This window comes from Nyctereutes procyonoides, unplaced genomic scaffold, assembly GCF_905146905.1.
Source record: "Nyctereutes procyonoides isolate TBG_1078 unplaced genomic scaffold, NYPRO_anot_genome, whole genome shotgun sequence".
NCBI lineage: Eukaryota > Metazoa > Chordata > Mammalia > Carnivora > Canidae > Nyctereutes > Nyctereutes procyonoides.
Genome location: NW_026575122.1, coordinates 25,700,920 through 25,727,568, shown reverse-complemented (window position 1 = coordinate 25,727,568; position 26,649 = coordinate 25,700,920). Strand labels below are relative to the sequence as shown.

Sequence of the window (26,649 nt, the reverse complement as noted above, 5' to 3'; positions counted from 1 at the left end):
TGATGTTGAGAGGAGGATAATGGTTGTTTAGGGGGTGGTGGGGACACTAGTGACAGGGGTCTTCTGGGCCATTTCTTGTTCTGGGTGCTAGTTACAGGTGTGCAATTTTTGGGTGAAGATTCATTAAGCAATGCCCTCATGAGATTTGTGGATTTCTGTGTGAATATTATACTTCCAGAGAAAAGTTTTGAAAAGGTGAAGGGAAAAGGAGAAACATAAGAATTTAATGGGAAATAAAAAAAAATTAAAAAAGGGAATGACCGAAAAACTTCCAAAGTTAATGAAAACTAGAGATTTCCTATCTAAGAAGCTCAGAAATAATTCACTTACAAAAACCATGGGGAAAACGACATCAAGCTTCATCACAATAAAATTTTTCAAAAGCAGAAATAAAGAGAACACCCTTGGGTGCAGCTGGGGGTTGGTGGGGGGAAGACAAGTTAGATACAGAGGAAGAGCAACAACAACAACAAAACCAAAAGAAGAAAGGATAACAGCAGATGTCTCCTCAGAAATGATGCAGGAGAGAGGATGTGGCTCCACATCTCCAAAGGACAGTTACACTAGAATTCTATACTCAGCAAAAACAGCCTTGGAAAATAAAGTCTTTTTACCAGCAGCCCCACACTATTAATAAAAGTGTTAAGAGCTTTAGGAGAAGGAGAATCACAGCAGATAGGAACAGAGTTATAGACGAAGGAACGACAAGCAGGGATGGCTTTGTGGGTGCGTGACCTAAGAGGTTATTCAGGCACCTGCTCCTCAAAAGACTCTGTTTGGCTTACTGCTCTACTGGCATTGTCTTAAAAATCTGTCAATACTTTTTGAACACAGGGTCCCTAATTTTCATTTTTCCACTGGACCCTCAAACTATAAAGAATTATTAATGGTTGTAAGGAGGCCTACCTTGTGGCCCATGAGGGTGTGGGAAAATCCTGAGAGGCTGAGCTTGGATTAGTCATATGTTCAGGCAAGGAAGACCACAGAGGGAGGTTTCTCTAGAAGAAATTAGGAATGCTTTGGTCTTGATCAGAAGAGTGAATGGCATCTGGGGGCATGGAAGAAGAAAACAAACCACCGTTGTCCACTAAAATAACTTTTTATTGGGGGGTAGGCATTTCTAGATAGAACATGATTTTCCTTTTTTGTACAGAGGTGGTTCATACATGGCTATAATCAGAGGAGTTTAGTTCTTCTTGAAAATAGTTTTTTGCTGAGTGCTCTCTTCAGGTATGAATGCCTTGTTTAGTTTCTGTGTGTGTGTGTGTGTGTGTGTGTGTGTGTGTACTAATTCTGGCATCAGTGATTCAATAATGCCTATTCCAAATACTGACCCTGAGGCACTGCAAGTATGTGAATTTACTCTGAATGCAAAAGAAGAGCTATGTTTCTTCCAATGACATGCTAATGTCTAAGTGTCTTCTAAGGTAGTATAACTCAATCTCAGTGTAGGTCAAAGCTCCAAAGTTGAGAGCAGCACAATAGGTACGGATGTGTAAAATATGCTGAAAGTCAGGGAACCAGTACTGCCAGTGTTAGTCCATCACCACTCCCCGGGCTGGATGTGAAGGGGCCAAACATCACTGGAAAGTGAGCATTTATTTGGGGATGATCATTCCTCTCTTGTAAGGGAGGGAGAAGTGTGCTTTTCCTAAGAGTTGAGCCAAAGCGGGAAGCTTCCAGAGAATCCCTGTAAGAGCTTGCAGTTCAGATGCAGTAAGGGAGGGTGATGGAGTCTGGGGGCTTTGCCTGATACAGACCTGGTACCAGTCTGAAGCTTGGAGGAGGACCTGGGTGTCCTGATGTCTTATGAAGAGCCAGCTACCCCGTATGCAGACGTAAGTGGAATGCTTACCTCCATGGAGAATTTAGAGTTTGTTCTACATTTGAATACTCATATCCAGTTATCTAGTGAAAGCCTTTGGCTTTGATTAAAGTTGTTAACATTTGAAGTGTTGGACGATGTAGCCTCCCGGGTGTGGAAATATGAATATTTCTCATTTATTAAGGTCCTATAGTGAAGGCATAACCTTTTACTTAAAATAATTGCTTTGGAAATGGAATTATAACATTTATCCTCCTCTTACATCCCCTGTAATTTGTGAATTTGTTGAGTATTCTCCTTGCTTGGGAGTATGAATTACCATTTGCCTTTATCTGATACATGTACCCAGACACAGGCGCACATGCTCACATGCATGATCCGAAAAAGACTTTTAGGGAGTAAATTTAATTGCATTTACAGCAATAAGTGTAGGATAGAAAGGAGTGAAGAGTTTATAATGTTGATCATGAAATAAAAAACATCAAAGCAGTAATGAGTCTAAATTTGATACTGATGGGACTGTATTTCTACAGCATTTAAAGCAAATAAAGTCACACAAAGATTTAACACAAAATTAGAACGTTAAATTTGAAAGATTCTTAGTATATCTCCAAGTGATTAGATTGTCACAAAATTTCCCTGGAAAGGTAGAAATTAAATCAACAAAATTGCAAACAAAACAAAACAAAACAAAACAAAACAAAAAAACACCACCGAAAAACCAAAAATCAGAAAAATCTGACAGTCCTAAATGAAAGAGTGATGTAAGTATAGTTTCAGCAGCTATTAGGCAAGAAGAAAATAATCTTCTGATCAATTTACTGCTGCAAAAATAAGTCAAATTATTTTCAGGGGACACATATGGGTATTGCTACCTTAATTATTTTGTTTCTCCCAGAAGGTATTTAAAACACAACCAACCACTGTAGTCAGATTTTTAAAGCTATTCTTATACTTACAAATAGAGAATTAAGAATGCATTAAAGCTGATTATAATTTTGTTATTTTGATGGGTACTATTTTTTTAAAGATGTATTTATTTTAGAGAAAGGGAGAGAGTAGGGGGGTGGTAGGGACAGAGGGAGAGGGAGAGAGAGTCTTAAGCAGATTCTGCCCTGAGCACGGAGCCCTACACGGGGGCTCGATCTCATGACCCTGAAATCATGACCTAAGACAAAACCAACAGCTGGACGCTTAACCAATTGTACCCTCCAGGCTTCCCTTGATGGGTACTTTTATCATTATCAGTATTGTAGGCTGTTGTAAGCATTAGCTAAAATTATTTCCTTGGTAAATAATGGTAAACCCAATGAGAAGAAATTAATGACATGTTCTACACTAAGATTCACACATTAATAAATTGGACAGTGTTCAAATTTATCTCATCAAACCAAAATCCCCTTGGTAGGTACTTGGTGGTAAAATAAATTATTCATTTTTAATAATAATTATTAATTGTCATACTTCTTTGGTTGAGGTTATCAATAGCAGTAGGAACCGCTGTAAACCTGGTCATAATACCTTGTACAGGGCCTGAGTACTAATGCACCATTAACTAGTCTTTAGCTCTCTCAACAAGCCTTTGAAGAGGACTATAATTCAAACGAGAGGTTAATCCAGCTAGCATCTGCACAGGGAACAATTTGGCTGACAATCTCTCTCAATATATTCATATAACACTAAAATATCAATACAAAAGTAAAAGTAATGTTAATGATGCTATTAATGATAGTAGCAGACAGAAGCAAAACAGAGCTATTAATAAAAGAGCTTCTGAGTATGAAGCATAGATTAGGGAATAGAAGGAACAATTATTGGCATCTAAATTCTTTAAGTCTAGACACACACAGGGATCTGTAAAACCTATATCCTGAAAGTTTTTTTGTGCTCAATTTCCACTGCTGAGAATACTGATATTAAGAAATGAGATTTCTATTGCTCTCCCTCATCTCTGTACTTCGGGTACTTTTGTGACCAAAATCTTCATTAGGTTATTCAAATAACCTTGTTTTTCAAAGGCAATAATGTACTCGGCCCCCCTCCCCCCCAAAAATCCTTGGGGTCTTTTTGAAAGATTATAATTTCAAATGTATTTGTACTTTTCAAATCACAATTTTGTATAGTTTTCTTTTCTTCATGAAAATACTTTGAATAGACTTATACTCACTGAGAAATGTGTTACCATTTTCAAATATCAAGCAAAATACCATGTGAAATTGGAGGCTTAATCAATACTATTTAATGATGCTAAAGGTATGTGTAATTACAGCAGCAGCCAGCCTCCTCACCCTCTGTTCTCCTCCCCTCCATCAGCACACCTCTGTATCAAAGACAGCTCCCCACCTTGCACTTTTCACTTTACATAGAGCAATGGTCACTAAAGCCATTTGGTTTCCTTAAAAATGAGCCGCTCATTACAAAGATTCAGGATGCGAATTTCTCTTAAGAGCTTTGCTCTAAATCAAAGTGACTGCACATTCCCTTCAGGCTAGAAAACAACAAATTATGGGTACTTAATATAGAATTACTGGGCCCATATATTATATATGAGATTATTTTATATTTGGATGTCTTCCCTCATGAGTTGGGATAAATTCAAGTCTTGAATTTGAGACTAGCCTAAAGCTTTGTAAGCCAGAGAGGGGCACGCATTGCGCCTTTCTTTCATTTTAAAACTCAACAACCTGGAACCATCAAACGCACTACCCTTTGCAGCAGTTCTGGCGGGCATTACAATTTTGTCCTTTGATTTCCAAGCCTAAAGGTATAGATCAATTTTTGTTCATAATAAATATATTTATAGAATTAAATGACTCCCAAAGCCTCCTCATTCAAGAATGTGAACTTGCCCATAAAGACTTCACAAACTTTAAGTTCTATCAGTTTAAGGAAAATATACCAGGTTGGTATTAGATGCAGACGTACTCCAGGCCAGAGGAATTGGCCTCAAGATCTAAGACACAGTGACTATGTTTTCTGGTTCTGTTACAACAGAAGTACCTGTGACAGGTAGGTACTTCTCTCCGGATTGAAGTCCAATTGTATTACAGCAAATGTAGCTAAAGGGAAAACGCTTCAAAAGTCTGTATGGGTGGAGAAAGCTATTCTTCTGTCCCAAATCAAGGCTGGTTGGCATGTGGGTGGTGGTGGATCAGTCCCTGAGCCTTGGCATAAACCCGGGGCCTCAATGCCTCACTGACCTACAGGCATTGCTATCATCCACAGGGAACACAGTGACCCAACAGGGATTCCTAGGTTTCTGGTCCCCCCAGCGCCAAGAAATGTGTGGGTCCTAGCTCACATCTTAAACATTAGCCCCAGCATTTGGATTCTGAGAGACTCATTGTCCTGCTTCAATGATCCTTGCCTCAAAGAAAACATTTTATAATACAGTTCTATTGGAATCCCTTCTTTTCAATGAGAGATTACTGCTAATGCCCTGGTAAGTGAGTGATTCATGTGCTGTGTATTTGTTCTTCAGTGGGGAGCAACAGTATTCAGAAGACGTTATACAGAGGTATTTGTCAAGTTGTATAATTGACTAGAATGTCACTTAATGGGAAGCCTGTTTGATCTATGGTAGGTCCCCCTTAAACAAATGGCTAACAGGAGGTGCTTGGAGGAGAACTGCAATCTCCCGGATGCAACCAGAATGCAACACAGTCTCAGTTAGTTCCACTGTGCTGCCACACAGACTAAAAACAAAACGAATCAGGGGATTTCCATCAGATAGGGTTTCTGCTGAAATAATGGTAGCTTTTCTGAGTGCATGAGGGCAGACAGAAAAGAGGAACTGATGGCAAAGTGAAAGAAGGAGCCAAGAATTCGTCTATTTAACTTGATTTTTAGATCAAAGAACAGTTTTTATGAGATGTTATAGAAAAGACATTATTTTTAAGACTGTTAAAAGCATAGTTATTAATAATAATAATGTAAAATAATTAATGGCATGCAATATGTAGCCACTGGACTTGTGCAGAGAAAGTGGCATAAAGAGTAGAATGGATCTGTATTGAACCAGAAGAAATCTATTTGCTTTATCTTTCAACTTATGGATGGGTTTTTAAAAAAAGTTTTAGAATATAAAATTTAAATCTAAGAAACCCTCTAAAAGATTAAATGATTTTTCACTCATTTAGGAAGAGAAATGTTCAGGATACCAATGTGAAGTCATGATAATTACATGTTCCCACTCCATTTCTTTCATTCCTTGATGCCATTGGGAATGAAAGAGCAGTAAAAATGAAATAAGTATCAGTATTAAAAACCATTTACGCAGATTGAGTTGATCTCTTTGGGCTTGAATACATGGCAACATATATTGGCTAGTTTTTATAAAAAATCTATTTCAATTATATAAATAAAACAGACATCTTAAGATTAGATATAAGCCCTGGGTAATAAAATGTCAATATTATAGCAGCGTATTTAATATGAACAAACAAAAGCAGTGTGTATTCAAAAGTAGGGTTTATACATGCAGTCAAAGAAACAGAATGGAGATAGGAAACTAAAGATGAGAACTCTAATCTTTAATGGTGAGTAGGAGCAAGATCAGGATGGGAGCCTATTTGTTATCATGCTCATAACCTGAACTGACTAAATCTTCTAAAATGGGAAGCCTCAAAACACTTGGGAGGTTTTCTTGGATAATGCAAAACACCCTGAGAGTCCTCCTAGTTCTCCCCATCAGAACTTAAAAAGACAAGTACTGTGGAGCTCGACTGGAACCAAGACAGTTGTATATTTAAAGCAGAAGGCATACCTGTAAAATCCTGATGGATGTCCGCACAGTAACAAAGAAAAAAATGTTACCTACCTCCAACGTGAATTTCATTTACCAAGGGTTGAATGGGGAAGGTATGTTAAAGAGACCAACTTACGTTAATAAGTTCAACCTCCCAGATTTTTTTCAACAGGTCCATCGAAGTGTAGCCGTTAATTAGAAAGGCTTTGGTGTAGTCCCCTAGTTCAATGGAATCCAGCCACTCAGCGACAGAAGTGGGATGATAGCCATCATGGCCAATGGGTCTCATCTGTAATCAAGAAAATCACATTAGGATTAGGATTATTTTGAGTCCCCACAAACAGGATAGATCCTGCCACTTGGAAATTTATCTGATCTGAAGCAACAGGTCTTTTTGGATAAGAAACTAAGGAAAACCAAAATACTTTGGTTTGCACAATTCCAAGTAATTAGTAATTTTCCGCTGAATTAGCTCTCAAAAATGCACCCAGAAATTTCTAATTTGGCTGCTACGTCAGCTCCACATTTGAGAAGACGAAATATGTCAAACTTCTGGTGTAGACATTATTGACATCCTGTTGGATGAAATCTAAAGTCATGGCAGTTGAGTCATATTCACTTCAATGTGCAAGAAACTGCACTCCCAAAATGTAGATGATAATTCTCATATGTACAACATCAAAGCATGTGAAAATACTGCACCGCTTAAACATCCAAAGGAATTCATGCTTATGCAAGACATGTATTGTAGGTAGTGCAAACATGCTGGAGAAACATACTGCAGTGTTAAGCCAGTAAAGGAGAGGCTTTTCGGTGTTTAAAGACCATGTGTTCTGCATAGACTCTACAGTATGTTAGACATGAATAGAGAACTTGCTGGCAGACAGCTTCCTATTTTTTGTCAGCTATATACAGATATTTTTTTTTTCCTTTAGGAGAACAAAGAAGTGTGACAGCAGCATAATGTTTCTGAGTTTAAATTGGAGTGTGAAAGTAATTTAAGCAAGAGAAACTTCTGGGTTTAAATTTTTGTGTGATTATTCTAGGCTTTTTGGCTTTTATTTGAAATTTTAGTTGAATTTATGGTTATTGGATTTTTGAAGGAACTCACTTCTAAGACTTGCGTTGCTCTGCATGCCATTACCATGCATCTAATACTTCAGTTATTACAGAAAGTTGGCACCTCATCAACCTCATGTGATCCTTCAGTGCAATTCAGGATAGGAAGAGCAAAACAGGGCAAAATACATAGATTTTCCTCTTCCTTCAGATTCGAGGAGATAAATATTTAATGGAAATCTAGATGATTCTGATTTGTGCAGAGAGAAAAGATTAGTCTGGCCGTCAGGGGTTGAGATTTTTATCCTAAACATGATAGGCTCTCTGTCACTATGCAGCGTTCTCATTTTGAAGGTTATTTTTACTTTCATTTTTTTTTAAATTAGATTTGAGGTGCTTGTTAGTGGATCAACACCTATGAAAGGAGGGACGAGAAGGAGGGTCAGGCAGAAGAGGAGTCAGACTGTGATGGGTCCCGATGAAGCCTCCGTGAATCCGGGGGAGGGGGCGGTTCTGGAGCAGGTCATGCTACTAGAGGTCTTGTGCTGGCAGCATGACTGGACCTTTGTGGCTCCCATCTCCACATTCTCTGTCACTGGATGCAGCTGGCATGGGGCAAGCATGGCTCTGGTGAGGCTGCTCTCCCCAGCAGAGGCTGACTGTGCAGATGCTGACAGCTGGAGGCTGTCTGCTGACCACTCTCCCCACTGCTGGGCAAATCCTTCCTTGAAGAAAGAATGCCAGGAGGAGCATGTCCACGTCTCCCAGAATGCCCTGGACCCAGATTTACCCAAGGTTAACATCTGGCCACACTGAATTTCTACATTTTACTCTATACCCACTTTCTCATTCACATGCATACAATACACGTTTGATTGTAGGTGAACCATTGGGAAGACCTATTTTCCCCCCGACCCCTTTAGCAGACATGATGAAATTTCACCTCCTGATGCTTCATCAAGTATCCCCTAAGAGCAAGGACATTCTCCTATGTAGCCACAGTAGCATCACACTCAAAAAATCCAACATTGATCAAATTATATTAATATACAGTCCATATGCAAATTTCCCACATGGCCCCCAAAAGAGAATTTGTTGCTGTTTTTTTTTTCCCCTTGTGGACAGGCTTAATCAATATTTTAAAGTATTTCTTCAGCTCTTTTATCTCTCTTTTCTTCTTCTGGGATTATATTTACTCTTTCATTTTTAAATTATTTTTTCTCCTTTCCTCTTTTCTATTGTTCCACTCACCAATCTATTTTCCACTTTGAGGTTTAAATGCCCTCTATTGGGAGTTACGGTATAATTCTTCATTTGCATTAGAGTCTGAACGGTCAGGCTTTTGTATGTCATTTGCACACTGGACTGACCCATTTTAGCTACTCGCTGAAGATTTGTTTAGTGACATTTAACACAATATTTATTCCGCAGTAGCTACAAATGTAAATGACAACTCAGGGTTTGTAAAGTGAAGTTTAGTGGCAGTTGCAAATAACTGAGCATCGTGTGTGTGTAAAATTGGAGATTAGGATCCAAACCAGAGGTACAAAGATACTAAGTATCCTCATATACTATGGGTCATAAAAATACTGGGGCTAGAGATATTCTCTAGGACTTTGAAGAAGTAGTTGAACCAATGCTACCATCCTGACTAATCACAGCAGCCTGGGAAACTCCCTGACTTCCCCAGTTGACAGCTTGGCAAGGTCTTAGTGTTAGCTGTCCAGAACTCGACCGCCCCAGTGGCAGATACTGAGGACAAGCTTAGGGAGCCTTGAATCAATCTAGGGTAGACTCAGATGTCCCATCCCAGAGAACTTTGCACTGGCGTCCTCATGGGTCACCCCAAGCACACACACAGAACAATCACTGGCCACCTACCACACGGAGGTTGGCTGATGGTCACAGTTAGCTGAAGAGCACTGGTGAGGACATCAACCAGACCTCTACAAAGCAAACCCAATTCGTAGAAGGAAGTTTGTTTTTCCTCCCGATTCCTCCTTCTTGTTCCAGTGGGAGGACATTTGGAATCAGAGAAGAGAGAGGTGCCAGTTCCTCAGGGGAAAGAAGCCTAAACTTGGGGAGCAGTGGGGTGGGTGGGGGCTGAGTGAATAAAATTAGGGGCTTATGTAGATTGGAACTGAGCTTTCAATATTTACATGACTGGCAAGTTAGTGGGTATGTCTGAATGACATTAAAAATGTAAAGACAGAAGCAGTTGAGTTTGGTTGAAGGCAGGATGTGGGGGGAAAAACACATCAGTATCTGACTAAATGCAGACTCTTGGTAATCTGGTTCCTCCTGTAAGGCAAGTTCTCCATGAGCAACCTTGAGGAGGTGAGAGGGAGGAATGTATCTGGGGGAGGATGAAGATGCAGGTAAAGTAGAGAGCAAGAGTGGAGAGAACCTGGAGATGAACACACGGACGGATGTGTGCAGGGGCAGGGTTCCTCCAGCCACTCAGTCATTCACTCACTCACTCACTCACTCACTCACTCACTCACTCACTCAGTATTTAGTTGGTGCCTATTCTGATGGATGTTGTGGGGCAGGACAGAACAAAACAGTCATAGTCTCTTCCTCAAGGAGATTATAACTCTTAATTAAAAAAAAACAGGCAAAGAGATGACCAATAAATTATGAAGGCTCTGCATACCTGAGGAGAGGAAAGCATTAGAGCCAAATGAAGTTACAAAATTAACTTGACACATATTTAATGATATGCAGGATAGTTGCTGTGCCACACAATAATGTCTTTTGAAGCAATTCTTCCATCTGCTCCTTCATTTCTGTTCCTACTGCTGCTGCCCTGGTTAGGTTCTTGTTGGTGCTTACGAAGACTAACACGGTAGCCTTCCCCTCGGCCTCCTACCTTTGATTTAGCTTCTATTGTGCAGCTGTATCAGTTTTCCAAAAAGCCAGGCTTTTAAGTAAACACTTGCACAGAAAACTATAGTGGCTCCTTCTTGATGAGAGTGAAAATGTCCTATTCCAGAATTCTAGGGCAGTTGAGATCAAGGATAAACTTGCCTTTTCAACTTAGTCCTACACTACTGGGCCACATGTACCCCAAGACAGATGAATAGACACGTGTGCCTGTCTGAACAGTGTGTTAAGCTCCTAGCCACACCATGAACGTGAACTGCATGTACAAGACACTTCTGTATCTTTGCTGATATTGCTTCCCATGCTTGTAATACTTTTGCCTTTGTTTTCGTAGTTTTTTTCCAGGATGGGCTTCTCTTCTTGAGCTTTAAGAGACAAATTTCCAGATGTTTGTAGGATACCTCACGTAGTTGGCCTCTAAAGCTATCATACAATGTCTCCTTTGGCTCACAAACTGGCCCTCTCTCTGGGTTTCTAATCTCAGTGGGTGGGGACCCATTACATCATTGCCCAAGTCATTGCTTAGGAGTCATCATACATTCCTCCTTCTGTTTTACTATCATATTTAATGAGGCCAACATAATTTGGATTCTCATAAGTCTCATAAATTTGATTTCAGTTCCCTCCTTCCAAAATAGACTTTGGATTCTGACAATAGCATCTACCCTAAGTGGTGGTGTAAGGATTATGTGATATATGGTACATAGATTGTTTCCAAGTCTTCAGTTTCTTCCTCTACTAGAATTATGCCTGTGTGCCCTTTGCCAAGGGATCTGCATTTTATCCCACGTGATTGGAGTTACTTCTCCATCCCATTGATGTTGGTCATGTACTTGCTTGGCCAATGGTACAGGTAGAAGTATCAGTGTGGCAGTTTATAAGTGAGGCCTCTCTATTCCTGTGATCTACTAATCCTTTTGGGTGCTATCTATTACATGCATAACACGTGGCTAAACAGTCACACAACTGCTGGTCCCAGGAGAAAGGTGAAGACTTGTGTAGCAAACCTAAACGTAAAACCTTGAAGTCTATCATGGTTCATTGAGTTTGGATGAGTCCAGCTGAATTTGGATGCACGAGTAAGAAAAATAAATGTGTAAATAAATGTGTATATTTTATGTTGCTATAATCACTGGAATTATGACATACAGGGGAAAGCTGACTACTACAGTCACTCTTTAATTCAAAACCCTTGGTATTTATATTAGTTAGCATTCTTCAGAGAAATAGAGCTAATGGGATGTGCATACACACACACACAAGTCCAAAATCTGCAGGATAGGCTGGCAGGCTGGAGACCCAGGAAAGAGCTGATGTTGCAGCTGAAGTCTGAGAACAGTCTAGAAGGAGAATTCCCTCTTATTTATGGAGGACCTCAGTCTTGCTTTTACAAGGCCTTCAACTGATTGGATGGAGTCCATCTATATGATGGAGGGATTTGTAACTTTACTCAGAGTTTGCTGATTAAAATGTTAATTTCATCTTAAAAATACCTTCATGGTGACATCCTGGATTGGAGTTTGACCAAGTATCTGGGTATCATGGCCTAGCCAAGTAACGTGTAAAATACCCTAACTCTTTAATTTATGAGTCCATAGTCACTTCCACGAGACTGAGAAAGACTAGGGATGCTGAGCTAAACTAACATCCTTCCCAAGCTTTCTGGCTGTCATCTAGTAAACATCTATGTCCCACATCTTTGCTAACCATAAACTAAGTAATTCTTTATCTTAGGAGTATGATTTTTGGGGCCATAATCCATTTTATAACTAGTATATCTTCATACTTTTCCTTCTGCCATTTCTTCTGTCAGGAATACTATTTCTCCTCTGTTCTCCTGTTGAAATGCTATCCATTCTTAAAAGGTCCTGTTTAAATATTTCCTCTTCTGTGAAGCCTTCTCCAGTACTACCCTTACTCCCTCCCAAGTTAAAATTAATCATATCTTCCTCTAGATTTTTGTAGTAATTTGCATAGAATTCTGTTTATAGCTAGAGATGTGAATATCTGCCTTCTTCCTTAGACTGTAACCCTTCTGGTGAAGAAACAAGATCTTAGCCAACTTTGTCTTCTCTTATGTGCCCAGTGAAGCATCCCACACATGGCAGGCATTTGCCAAATGTTTATTAAGCAATTTAATGAACACATGAAGATAAAGTGACAAATTAACTTCAGTGGCATGGGCACCCACTAGTAAAGGACATTTGTATTTTGTGCTACATATTATGAAAATGAGGGCTATTTTTATGCCTAACATTAATATTGTACTATTTAAAATGATTACATACCAAGAACCAATTCCAGGTAGTGTGCTGTGTTAACAAAATGTGCTGGGCTTTGCTGCTGTAGCCCAGCACCTCGGCTCTACTGTTAACAAGCTATGTAACTACAGGCAAGTTACCTCAGCTCTCCAAGCTTCAGTGTTCTCACCTGTAAAATGATGGTTTTGGGCCAATGACCTCAAAGTTCCTTCACAATTCCTAAATTTTGCAATTCTGTCTTTTTAAAGTTGATACTGAATTAGCGTCAGATTTATTTATCCAGTAATGAAAAAAGAAGCCCAAAGGCAAAACTAAAAAACAAAAAAACAAAAAACAAAAAAACAACAACCCAAAAAAACAAACCCCCAAATGATAATAAGGACATTTAGGCTGAAAGTCAGATGGCATCCACACCTCTTTCAGGAGTTGTCAGTGGCATCTGCCACAAGGAACACTGCAACTATTTTCTCAAATTACCAAGATGAACCTCTTTTCCAGCAGGGACACCTGGCAGGACAGAGCTAAACAGAGAGTTCCAGGGGCTGCGGGCCTACAGTGCTGCTGAGCATGAATGGGAGTTAACGCACCATCTGTAATCTGAGAGGCAGAGTGGTGGGCAGGCGGTAGGCAATCCTAACAGAGCTTCCCAACAAGGTGATCTCATTCAACTTGTGGAACCCCCAAATGCGGGAAAAACCGAAGCTGGGATGGAAATTGGAATTAGCTGGAAGATGCTTCAGTCTCAAAAAGAAATTTAGATATATTAATACATTTTACTAAATACTTTCCTTGTGGCTGTCAGTGTTTTGTTACACTGCCCAAATGGGCATTGATTTTCCTCGCCTCTCAAAGCAAATCTGACCTCAGAGAGGGCATACTGTTCATTAACATCGTGGGTCACGTAGCAGGCAGAGATTACCAACTCTAGGACAGTGGGGGCTCTGTGGAGTCTGGGGGCTTTAAGGGATCCAGTTATGGGGCAGCTGCAGAGGCGAGGCTCTAAGACCATCTAGTCTACCTCTGTCAGAGTGACCCATATTTTAAGAGTTTTAACACAGGTAAGAGGAGGAAGAGCTTTCTCTGCTTTAAAAAGAAATGTTTGAAAACCATTGATCTAGAAGGTTTTTTGTAAGATTACACGATCACTACTGTTTTATTTTCTCTTAATTTCTCAGCTTTACTTGAAATAGTCTGGCTGTGTCATATGTGAATGGACACATATGTGTTGTTGCCTATGATTCTTTCTGCCTAAAACCAACTTTGTCTGTTCAGACAAGGGTAATATTTTACAACGTGATGAAACCACAGGATGAAAACTGTAGCAAGAATGCAACAGAAATGGGAAAAATAAATAAAAAGAGGGAAAGATATTATGACAGATTGGGGGTTAAATTAAAAAAAAAATAGTTCTGGGGATCCCTGGGTGGTGCAGCGGTTTAGGGCCTGCCTTTGGCCCAGGGCACGGTCCTGGAGACCCGGGATCGAGTCCCACGTCGGGCTCCCGGTGCGTGGAGCCTGCTTCTCCCTCTGCCTGTGTCTCTGCATCTCTCTCTCTCTCTCTCTCTCTCTCTGTGTGACTATCATAAAAAAAAAAAAAAGTTCTGGGGCACCTGCATGGCTCAGTCAGTTAAGCATTTGACTCTTGATTTCAGTTCAGGTGATGATCTCAGGTACTGAGATGGAGTCCCCCTCCTTGCCTGGTGGGTTTGGCACTGGGCATGGAGCTTGCTTAAGATTCTCTCTCTCTCTCCCCTACCCCCTCTGCCCCTCCCCCTTTAAAAATATAGTTCTGAATACAATAGGTTGTTTAGTCAGCATTACATATTGGCATGGTAATTAGATCAAGGGAATAAGGAAGCCCGAAAGCCAATAACGAATTAGATATTTTTATGTCTGAAAAGTATTGCAAAATTGAAACAGAGACCCCTTGGCCAGAGAAATGGGGCTTACCAGAGAGAAGTCACACTGAATGAATGAATGGCAACACCAGCTTTGTTCCTGGTTGTTTCCATGAGAACATATTTGAGCCTGTGGGAAGTTAGTGAATGTGCTGCATGTAAACATCAGGTCACCTTCAACCTGAAAGATAGGGTCCTTGCTCTAGAGTTGCTTTTTTTTTTCTTTTTCGTCTTCCCGTGAGCTGGAACATTAGTGCCTGTAGCCCAGCTTTGACTACACAGGGAGGATAATACCCTAGAGTTTGGGAAATGCTTCTCAAACCTTAATGTACGAAAGAATCACGTGGGAAATCTTGTTAACATGCAGATTCTAATTCAATAGGCTGGAGGGAGGATTTGAGATTCTGCATTTCTAACAAGCTTCCTGGGGATGCTAACGCAGTGAGTCCGTGGTCCACGCCTTGAGTAGCAGTGCTTTAGAGGGTGACAGAGCGACAGATGGAGGGTCCTGGGTCCTCCCAGAATTGCACAGAGCAGAGCCAATTTGTAAACCTGGTCTGCTTACTTCGACTGTTACGTGGGAGAAGTAAATGTTCTATTCTTTAAACCACTACATTATGGAGGTTTCTATTCTAGTGGCTTAGCCTTTCCTCTAATACAAACAGAATTGAAAATAAGGTAATTTCATACATAACATGTAAGGAAGCCTACACTTCCACTTGACAGTATATCGCATTATCTCTTGTTTTGTGAAGCCATTAATTTTCACAGGCGTTGCCATTCAAAGAAATCTCATTTCCTTTAACTTAATTTGTTGGCATCTTTCTGCCCATCACACCATCACCCCTTTGTAATAACTATGCAGGATATAAGAGGGGGAAATTGTGGGAAAACCTCAAGTTTCTAGGTTTGATACCTGTACCCGGGTACATGGTGGTGTTACTAGCAGAAAAAGAAAAGAAAATAGACTGGGATGTCATGAATAATTTTGAAACGTGAGAAATTAAAGATGCTGCGTGGAACTGTACTTTAAATTTTGGGGTGGGGGAAGTCTGGGGAGACACGTAGCCTTGGGCATCGTAAGCAGTACAGGTGAGAGTCTTGGCTCCTCCACGTATTAGCTGCATGACCTTGAGGAAGCTGCTTAGTCTTCTGATTAGCCACATGAGTGATAAGGATGTCTGCCTCCGGGGTTAGTCGTAGGCATTCGGTGAAACAATACACCGTTCTTGGCACACGGAAGCACCCAATACATCTTAGCTATTTTTATCGTAAGTGGGAGCTGAAATCATGCATGGATGAGCCTGCGGAGGGTGTGTACTGCAAGAAGAGAAGTGGTGTGAGGACAAACCAACACTTTCAAAGTGAAAGATAAGAATCATCCTCAGGAGACCAAAAAGGAATAGTTAAGACAAAAAGGGAAATGGGAGAAACTTAGTTTCAAAGAGGGTGTAGTCAGCAGTGATGGAATGCTGTAGAGAGGTCTACTGAGATGAGGCAGGAGAAGGGTTCACGGGATCCAGCACACAGCTCAACAGAATTGTATGGAATAATAAAAAAAAAAAAAGATATATATATATATATATATATATATATATATATATATATATATATATATGTAAAAGAAAAGAGCCCTGAGGCTAGGCTGCCGGGGGTTGAGGTGTAAGTTGGAGATGAGGAAGTGGAAATTGCAATCAGGGGTATTTTAAGGAGTTGGCAAGGGAAGAGAAGGAGAGGGGGAGGTTTTAGAAAGCGCAAGGAAAAGGCATGGAAAGGAGTGAGAAATGAGGACTCGGGGCTGAGGAAGGTACGAAATATGAGGGAATAAGAGTGCAAGAATGCTGTGGAGATTATGATGAGGTAGAGGGCTGTCTTTTGCTTTAGGATTGCTGCTGGCCTGTCTTGGAAATTATAGCATGAGAGGCACAGTTGGACTAACTCTGGGGTTAATAATCTTTGCATTACAGTTGTGAGGGTCCACAAGCCACCTGGCTTGGACTTGGTGACAGCTGGACCCTTGCATGTCAAGTGCTGGCAAAGGGCTCAGGTGGGCAGGGCAGCTGTCCCCGGATTCACACATACAGACCTGACTATCATTTATGTAGACGTGCTGGGGGGCCACAGTCCCGATGTACCGGGCTTGGTGACTTCAACCCGTCTGTGAAGCTGCAATGGACTGTGGCTTCTCTTTTCCCACCTGGGTGTACTCTCGTACTCTCATGCTCCCTCCCAGGACTTTTGAAATACAGACAGCTGCTACCATCGGGTGCCCCTCTAGTCCTGCTCCTTGTTCTGGCCTCCTCTGCTCTAGCCCGCAGCTACCCAGGACTCGGACTGACGGCAGCTCTGAAAATAAACCAGGACAAGCAGTGCTAGCAGGCAGTGTGCTGCCAAGTCCAAATGCAGGTCCGTTGAGTCGCGGGAGGATCAGATCTCCTATAGGCTTTGAGACCTGGGCTTAGACATCATGGTGCTGTTTCATCAGTGGCTCTTCAAAGGCTGACTGAGCATGAAAGAGGAAGGCAGATCCACTGACCATGGGGCCCCGGAAAAAAGTCTATCCATCACCATCTAAGTGCTATTGTAGTGCAGCTTGGCCGGAGAGACACGTCTGTGGAATGGATAGGGCTAAAAATGCTAAGAATGTTACCTTACAATCACACGACCCTTTGAAGATCCCAAAGTGATCCCACGTGCATCACCTCGTTGGTGAGGGGTTTTAGGTGATCTTTGGGAAAATATCCTTCATGGAGTCTGAGACTCTGGATTCCCTGTGTAATGAGATTTCTTCTGTGGGAACTTAAGGATTAATACACTGAGACAGTTGTTTGGAAACGAGGTGTGATAGGTCTCTGGTTGTACCTATGAAGGAGGCAAGGGAGACATGGGACATGTGCAGATCTGTCGCTCAAGGTCCCTTTGTTTGGATCATATTTGTCATGGATACAGTTTCTATAGGAGAATCGGGAGAAATGTGAACCCTCAGAGCCTTGTAGGCAGATTGTAGTTGGATGTCATTATGGACCTAAAATTGCAGATAACAGTTAACAACTGTATTTTTTTCCTGCCAACGACCGAACCTTCCCAACATGGCATCTCTTGAGTGTTCAGACACTGGAGACTCCCAGCTTTAGGTACAGGGCAGGAGCAGTGAAGGAGTAATATCTGGATATTACTCTGCACTGCATTTTGGAGGAATGAAGGTCAAGTGCTTTGGACCGAGCACTGTCCCATGATGCTCTGTGATTTCTATTTCAATAAGCAAAAGAAACAAACTGAAGTCTAGCCTGGAGAGGCCCTGACATCTCCCTTATTTTGACAAGGCTTAACTCCTGGAGTAACCTGGAAGGGAAGCAATGGACATGAAAGTGTGCATAAATGAGAAGTGTTTTCAAGACACAAGGGTGATCAACTTCTGGAAGCACACAGTAGTAGGCTGGTGAACGAAGTAGAAGCAGTAGCCAGACCAGTCCAGCCTCCAGCCATCGGGGTTCTGGGGCACCCCTTTCGATCAAAGGCACTAGACTGACGACAAGTTAAATGAGCGAAGCTGCCCAAACAGACAAACTCTATAAATCAAGGTTGGGGGTGTGTGTGAGGGGAAGACAACAACAGAGACAACTATGCAACGATCTCTTTATCACTTTGCAGGTAGTATGCGTGGACTGGGAGTCAGACACGGTCTTCTCTGCCTCATCTCTATGCACGTGCAGAGTAACTGCTCTCAGCAGCATCCCTGAGAACCTGGCAGTTATCTGCCAGAGAAGACTTGCAGGGTAATGGTGAGGAGATCAATAGAACCACTACTCAGTACTCAAACATGGTCACTGGAGTTGAATGGTATTATTGAATGATTTTATCATACTTCACTCTGAAGTTTTTGGTAAGACATTTTTTTTAATTCAGTAAAAGAATATGTTTTTACCACCTTTTCATTTCTAAAATCCTTGTTGCGATAATGCTGACCCTAGACATTTGTTAAATGTCACTATTTATTTTGATGTAGTTCATTGCAGCAAAGCTCTTTTACAAAACAAGAGCTCAGATTAAAGATGAAGGGGATTTACTGCAACTAGAATAAACTGCTGAACAATGCTTACCATCATTCACATTTTCAACCTCTGCCAGTGATGTGAATTATATTTAGTAAAAAATACAGGATCACTTTTTTTCCCCCACTGATGGTACGTATCTTCTGACATTCATGTACATATTCAATGGTTATGAAGCACACTGCCTTGCTCTTAAAACAGAAATTTTAAATGCTACTATCAGTCAGGAAAATTGTTTGCATGTTATTAGTCTCAACAGCTACAACAACAAAATTCCCCAAACTTGAGTCTTCAGAAAATAATGAATGTTCTGAATGCCAATTCTATATATTTGATATCTAAAAACCATGTCCTTTCTTGGAGCCTCCAGGCATGTGCATAATAACATCACCTACAGAAGTACTTCAAATAGATAAATGTACCATAAACCCAAAGTTAGCAGTATACAAATGAGTGACTTATGTTCTGACTGGGTAGGGAAGACAAAGGATGTCATTCACATGGTGGCCAAAAATCAGTATAGGAATTACAGAATTGGGGACCTGCCACACATTTATCCATCCATCATCTATCCATCCATCCACTCATCTACTCATTCATTTTTTCACTCAGATACCTATAGCATGCCTACTATATTCTAGGTAGTGTTCTGTATGCAACAGTCAACAAAACATGTAAAAGCGCCAGTCCTTGTGGAGCTTACCTTCTAGTGGGGGAGACAAAGAATTGTTAACATGCATAATAAATAAAGAAATTATGCCTGTAATTGATGTGTTGTGATGTGCAGAATAAACAGGGTGGTTAGGGGAAGCTTCATTCAGAAGGCAAGATTTGAACAGAGATTTAAGGATGGTAAAATGGCTGGGGGAGAGGATTCCAGGTAAAGGGACCAGGGAAGGCAAAGGCCCTCAGGAAGGAGTGAGATTGTGTCTGTTCAAGGAATAGAAGGAAACCAAGGGGATTACAGCAGCGTGTGCAGGATGAGAATAGTGGGAAGCAGGTCAGAGAGGTACTTAGGGGACAGAGAAAGTGAAGCTCTGAAGCCTTGGAAGGCTTTGGCTTTCATTTGGAGAGAAACAGGGAGCCAGTGCCAGATGTGAGCTAAAGTGTGACATGGTTTAGCTCACATTTCAGTGGAGACACTGGCTGCTGTGTTGAGAGTAGTTTATAGGGAGGCAGGAATAGGAGGAGGAAGACCTACTCAGAGGCTGTGTAAGTAATCCAGGAGAGAGAGAGAGGCTAATGGGTTGGACAGGCTGTGAGAGCAGAGGTGGTAAGTGGTCAGATTGTGGATAATTTTCTGTAACACAAAATAAAATGTTCCTTTTTCTCCATGAAGGCAAGAGAAACAAAAGCAAAAATGAACTATTCCGACTTCATCAAGATAAGAAGCTTTTGCACAGCAAAAGAAACAGTCAACAAAACTAAAAGACAACCCTCAGAATGGGAGAAGATATTTGCAAATGATGTATCAGATAAAGGACTAGCATCCAAGATCTATAAAGAACTTATTAAACTCAACATCAAAGAAACAAACAATCCAATCATGAAATGGGCAAAAGACATGAACAGAAATCTCACAGAGGAAGACATAGCCATGGCCAACAAGCACATGAGAAAATGATCCGCATCACTGGCCATCAGGGAAATACAAATCAAAACCACAATGAGATACCAGTGAGAATGGGGAAAATTAACAAGACAGGAAACAATAAATGTTGGAGAGGATGTGGAGAGAGGGGAACCCTCTGGCACTGTTGGTGGGAATGTGAACTGGTGCAGCCACTCTGGAAAACTATGCGGAGGTTCCTCAAAGAGTTAAAAATAGACCTGCCCTACGACCCAGCAATTGCACTGCTGGGGATTTACCACAAAGATACAGATGCAGTGAAACGTTGGGACACCTGCACCCCAATGTTCATAGCAGCAATGTCCACAATAGCCCAACTGTGGAAGGAGCCTTGGTGTCCATCGAAAAATGAATGGATAAAGAAGATGTGGTTTATGTATACAATGGAATATTACTCAGCCATTAGAAACGACAAATACCCACCATTTGCTTTGACGTGGATGGAACTGGAGGGTATTATGCTGAGTGAAATAAGTCAATCGGAGAAGGACAAACATTATATGGTTGCATTCATTTGGAGAATATAAAAAATTGTGAAAGGGAATAAAGGGGAAAGGAGAGAAAATGAGTGGGAAATATCAGAGAGGGAGACAGAACATGAGAGACTTCTAACTCTGGGAAACGAACAAGGGGTGGTGGAAAGGGAGGTGGGCGGGAGGTGGGGGTGACTGGGTGACGGGCACTGAGGGGGGCACTTGATGGGATGAGCACTGGGTGTTATGCTATACGTTGGCAAATTGAACTCCAATAAAAAATAAATTAATTAAAAAAAAAGAAGAAGAAAAAATGTTCCTTGTTCTCTAACATAGACCAGGAGTCTGTCAGCTTGATGGCTAGCTGTCTGGCATGAGTTTCAGCTTGAAGAGAACCATGTCCACCTGTCATGTGTGGAAATGTATGGACAACTGCAAGTTTGGTCTTGAATGGGTCTGCTTTTAAGGAGGAACCCAGAGTCCTCAAAAGACTCTTCTGCTCAGAGAAGGCGGCCAATGCACATGTAATCGATTCATAGGACCATAGGCAAGTGTCATAGGGAAATGTGTGACTCTGGATGGATTTCAGGATCTGGCACTCTAACTAGGCCCTGGCCTGGCTCCCAGGGATCACTCTGAAGGAGAAGAAGAAGCTTCAATAAAAAAAAGTTGCATCATGAAACATTTTGGGGACATTGGGAAGAAAAGAAGTCAGCATAACTGGCACCAGCAGCTTCATCAACAAGCAGAGATGGTGCTATGTTTTAGACACCAGTGCCCTCAACATTGGGCACCCACGCTCGGTGATGGTGCCCATATTGGCAGGCTCCAGTGGCACTGGCGGAACATTCAGTTGGCACTGGTTAAAGTGCTTATGATGGGGACATACTGGGCATTGTGGCCAGCAGCTCAAACATCAGTACCTATGACACGCTGGGCACCTGCAGCTATGAAACAGGCTTTGGCAGTCATTTATAGCAGATTTGGCACCCTCTGTGGCTATTCACAGCTCTGGGAGCACTTTTGGTAAAGTCCTGCTGGCACCGTTCCAAGGTCTGGTGATAAGCTAGAGCAAGAGAGGCAGAAAAGAGCAGATGTCATGCAGTCAGTGAGTGGTCTGGTTAATGGCGCACCGGGGCGGGGGGAGGGGGGTGCGAGACACAGGAGGCATTTCAGCAAGGTCTAGAACACACAGAGAAGTGTGACCCTGTTTTGAAACCCTGGCCAGGGTTGCTGAGAACCCCTTCTACATTTGTAGTGAGCAAATAATCTGAGAACTATTTCACTACCATTAGGTTGAGAACAGCAGTCACAATAAACAGTGTCTTGGTCCATGTAAAAATGTTTCTAGACTCATAATCTTAGATTGATTTTTTGGGGGTCAGTTCAGAATTTTTAATTACCCCAGACATTGGAGTGACTTAGAATTTTCACCTGTACTCAGGTGAATCCTCAGTAGAGAGTCAGCTCTGAACAACAGGGTTAGTAGATATTATTTATTTAATTCAACAAGAGTTTTTATGCACAGAATATATATGTCGCATCACCCTAGGAATTATCAAGATATAAAAGGAACTAAGGTTGCCTTCCTTCCAGGAATATGTAATCTCCTTGAGTATAAACTTAAATATAAGAAAATAATTAAGTGCCAATGTTTTTATAAGCTCCAGAAAAGAAAACAAACTTGAGTGGATTGGAGAAATTTGGGGAGATTCCATAGATTCCAAACTCTTCCATAGTTTCTCTTACAGTTACTATATGGGGCAGGAAGTGAATCTCTCTCCTCTCTCCTCTCTTCTCTCTCTCTCTCTCTCTCTCTCTCTCTCTTTCTTCCTCTCTAGGAAAGTGAGGGCACATGGCACAAGAGATGGAGAGAGAGATAGAGATAGAAAGATAGACAGGGAGACAAAGAGGCCATGAGAGACAGAGAATGGATGAGCACGGGCATCTATTTCTCCTTACTGTCTCTAGACCTAACAAGAGCACGGGCAGCGTCCTCTGGAGTGGCTCCTTCAAATGCTCTATTTAGCTAAAAATACTTACTAATTCTTTGAGATTCAGCTCAAGCATCCTCTACCTACCCAGAACACCTTGCTTGACTCTCATATATTTAGCTTTCCCTCTTCCCTAAGCAGTTTTTTTTTTTTCCCACAGAGTAGTTTAGTCTTGGACATGTTTGCCTGTGTCCCAAGGTAGGTAGAACTCCTTGAGGCAGGGACCAAATGTTATCCAGCTTTGCATCTTCATCTCTGATGCTAGCATAGGGCCAAAATGAACTGACTGATTGAATGGATGTATGAATCATAGATTCACTGATAGGCATCTGGGCACATGGGTGTTTGCAGACATCACGTGTCTGGAGTTGCCCTATCCCTCCCTCCTCTGGTTCCAATCCTACTGGGGAAGCGAAACTCTCGGGATGTAAGGTCAATTGTTACTTTGCATCTACATCAGTAGCACTTAGAAAAGTGAAAAATGCTCTGTCAAAAGTGGACACCAGCAATGATTATAGATGATGACGTGATTGAGTCCCAGGGGTGAAAGGCAGGGAAGTCAATCTCCTCTACATCTATGCAATAATCTCTTGTACATTTGTGGAGAAAATCTCACATTCAAATATTTCTACAACATATTTGTCTCTTAGTATTAGAAAATTGTACATATGACCCTTTCCCAACAAGCAGTGGCCCCTAAGTAAAGAAGGACTTAAGGAGTTAAAACTGATGGTGCATGTGGTTCATAGATTATAAACTTAAAGATCACCTAAAGTATATCTAGTTAGCACTATGCCATCACAGATTCGTAGAACAAGTAAAGCTAAGATGTATTTTCTCCGCAAGACATGAAGGAAGGAATCTGGCAGTTTACTGAATGCTCATTTTCTCTGGTAAGAGCAGAAGTTACCTGTTAACTTAAGAAAAAAAAAAAGGCTGAACTTCTTATTAAAACAGAAGATGCTAGGTCTGTGGAAGACAATGACAATAGCCAGTCATTTGTCCAAAGGGGGAGCCACAGACCAGAGACACGTGATGCTCTGGTGATAGGGGCAGCAGAGGAAAGCACCTGAGAGAACAGACTTTGGAGCCAGGCTACATGGTTCCAATTCAGACTCAGTCATTTACTAACTCTGGGACCTTAGGAATGTTACTTTCTGTGCCTCAGTTTCTTTGATGGAGAGAGTTAATTAATTTTAAGATTTAAATGAGTTAATGTGGAGTTAACCTAATAACACCTACAATGGTGCGTGGCATGCAGAAGATTTCTCTTTAAGTGTGGGCTGTTTCACGTAGGTGTTTGTCTGAAGTATGTCTCTGAAAATGCTCAGGAACACCATGTGGATTCTTGGGCAGTTCTCCTGTCTTCACGATGGGTCTACAAATCAACCATCAGTTTAGAACCCAAAATCAAAAGACAGAAATCTAAAATCTCATTAATCGCCGACAAAGAAAATTATCACAGGGAAATACCAGGTAATGAAAGAATGCTTAGCCTAGGGTAGGAGAGTATGAATTCTGTTGCTAGTGTAGTCCACTCCATGAAGCTGTACGTACCTGCTAGGGTTCTAAGTATTTGACTTACTATAGGTCGAAGGGCAAAGTGATGGATGAAATCCATAGCTGGATTAATGGCATGGGCTGTATTTCAGAGGATGGTTGTCACAAATGAGAAACAAATGGCATAGCTATTCACCTGAACAAGTGAGCAAATGTTCTGGGTTGCTTTCTGCTCAGAGTACCGTTAACAATCTTGACACTCCCCTCAGCAGTTTTTAAGGTGCATAGAAATGGCTTTTCCATTCACCTGTCTCTTCCTTCGGGAACCCACTCCTGATTTCCTGTACATAAGAGACCTTCCCTTACATTTAACATCCAAAGCTTGCTTTTAAAAAAATTATTATTATTATTATAATTTTTTACTTTTTTTAATTTTTTACTTTTATTATAGCTCATTTATGCTCTGCTTTGTAGAATCGCGTGGGTTTTGGTTCAACCTCCTTTGCTAGAGTATAATCTCTTTGAAGGCAGATACTGTGTAATTTCATCCTTTTTTCTCCTTGTATTGTGCCTGAAATGTACATAGATGCTCAATGCATTTGTAGACATAAATTGAAGAAGGCTTCTCACTTGAGCGCTATTGATAAAAAAATGAAAAATAGAGCTAAATTATATTCAACTATTAAATTAGCACTTAATTCAATTATATGGTAAAGGATGTGTGTGCGGGGAAATGGCTGATTCAAAATGGTGAATATGTCCTTTCTTTCCTTCTTTTCTTTCTTTCTTTCCTTGAGAGAGAGAGAAAAAGCATGCATGTGAGCAGGGGGAAGGGCAGAGGGAGAGAAACTCAAGCTGACTGCACTGAGCGTGGTGTCCCACCTGGGGCTCGATCCCATGACTCTGAGACCACGACCCCAACCAAGATCAGAAGTTCAATGCCTGGGCAGCCCAGGTGGCTCAGAGGTTTAGCACCGCCTTCAGCCCAGGGTGTGATCCTGGAGACCAGGGATCGAGTCCCACGTCGGGCTCCCTGCATGGGGCCTGCTTCTCCCTCTGCCTGTGTCTCTGCCCCCCTCCCCGTCTCTCATGAATAAATAAATAAAATCTTAAAAAAAAAGAAAAAGTTCAATGCCTAACTGAGGAAGCCACCCAGGCACCCCAGATGTGTTCTTTTAGATGTCTATTAATTTACATAGCTTTGCTTTTCTATGAAATCACAATGCCTTAAGCAATTTAATGGAACTGCACTGTCAGGGTCAGCCCATTCAGCTTCTTGGTTCACTCCTGTGCCACTGTATGCCACATACCTTTATGGAGCCCTTGCTGTTCAAATGACTCCCCTGTCATTTGTCACTTAGTGTAGGGAACTGATTACATTACCCCTAAGGGATGCAGTCAGTATGCCCTCTCAGTATTATGTTTATTCATTTAATTTCTGAGATAGGGAGGTTATGATTTTAAACACCATTTCTTATAGGTCCTGATGGGTTAAACAGTAATCCTAAATGTGGTAAAAAAAAAATTAATTTAGTGGATAATGATCAGATTCAAAAGTTTGGCCCTCATTTTATCTAGAAAACAAATAATCTGTGCTGTGAGAAATCCAAAAGCAAGAACGGAAAGCTCACTGTGCAACACAGCCGTGGGCATTTATTTTTAGCCTTAGATTTATGTTAGGAAGTAGTCCATTTTGTTACTGTTAAGGTAAGAGCAATGTCCATAATTCATTGAGTTTTGTTAATTTAATGAGCATTACTGAACAATTACAAGTGGTTATTCCTAGTATTAAGTTAGTGCTTCTAAACGCCAGGCACCTCTTAGGGACTTTTAAACTTGTAACTCACCATAACCTCACATGGCAGGCTCTATTACCATCTCCATCTCCTTGATGAGGAAACTGAGGACTACAGAGTTTAACAATCTGCCCGCATGACACAAGTATTGGGTGGGTAAACTGGTATTAAATTAGGTTACATTAAAAGCTCAGGAGAGTTCATTTTTGCCAAATTCCAAGTTCTTTGAAGGTGCCTTACCTGGAGTGTTTAGGATAGTCATTTCAATATCCCCTCAGTATCCATATTGTGCTTTGAAATATAGTGTTTCGACAACACTGTGAGGTGGTAAAGAACCCCAGGTAAACTGCCTGGGTGGGAATCTTAGTGTGCCCACCCAGAATTAAAATGCATTCGTACATTCTCTTCACTCTATTCCCTGTTTAATTAATTTTTCTATAGTGCTTATCATTACTTGAAACTACATATGTTAATGTATATGTTCTTTTAGTCTTCACTCCCCACTTCTAGGATGTAAGCTGCAAGAGG

General features: G+C 41.2%; 1 protein-coding gene across 10 annotated transcripts in view; it reads right to left on the bottom strand.

Moving 5' to 3' along the window:
• ANKS1B (ankyrin repeat and sterile alpha motif domain containing 1B) overlaps positions 1–26,649 on the bottom strand; it is a 1,038,970-nt gene that overhangs the window by 273,401 nt on the left and 738,920 nt on the right. For all 10 annotated transcript variants that reach the window (XM_055336281.1, XM_055336283.1, XM_055336282.1 and 7 more), the window contains one exon: positions 6,709–6,861. In XM_055336281.1, the coding sequence (XP_055192256.1) occupies positions 6,709–6,861 (153 nt within the window). The remainder of the gene's footprint in view (positions 1–6,708; positions 6,862–26,649) is intronic.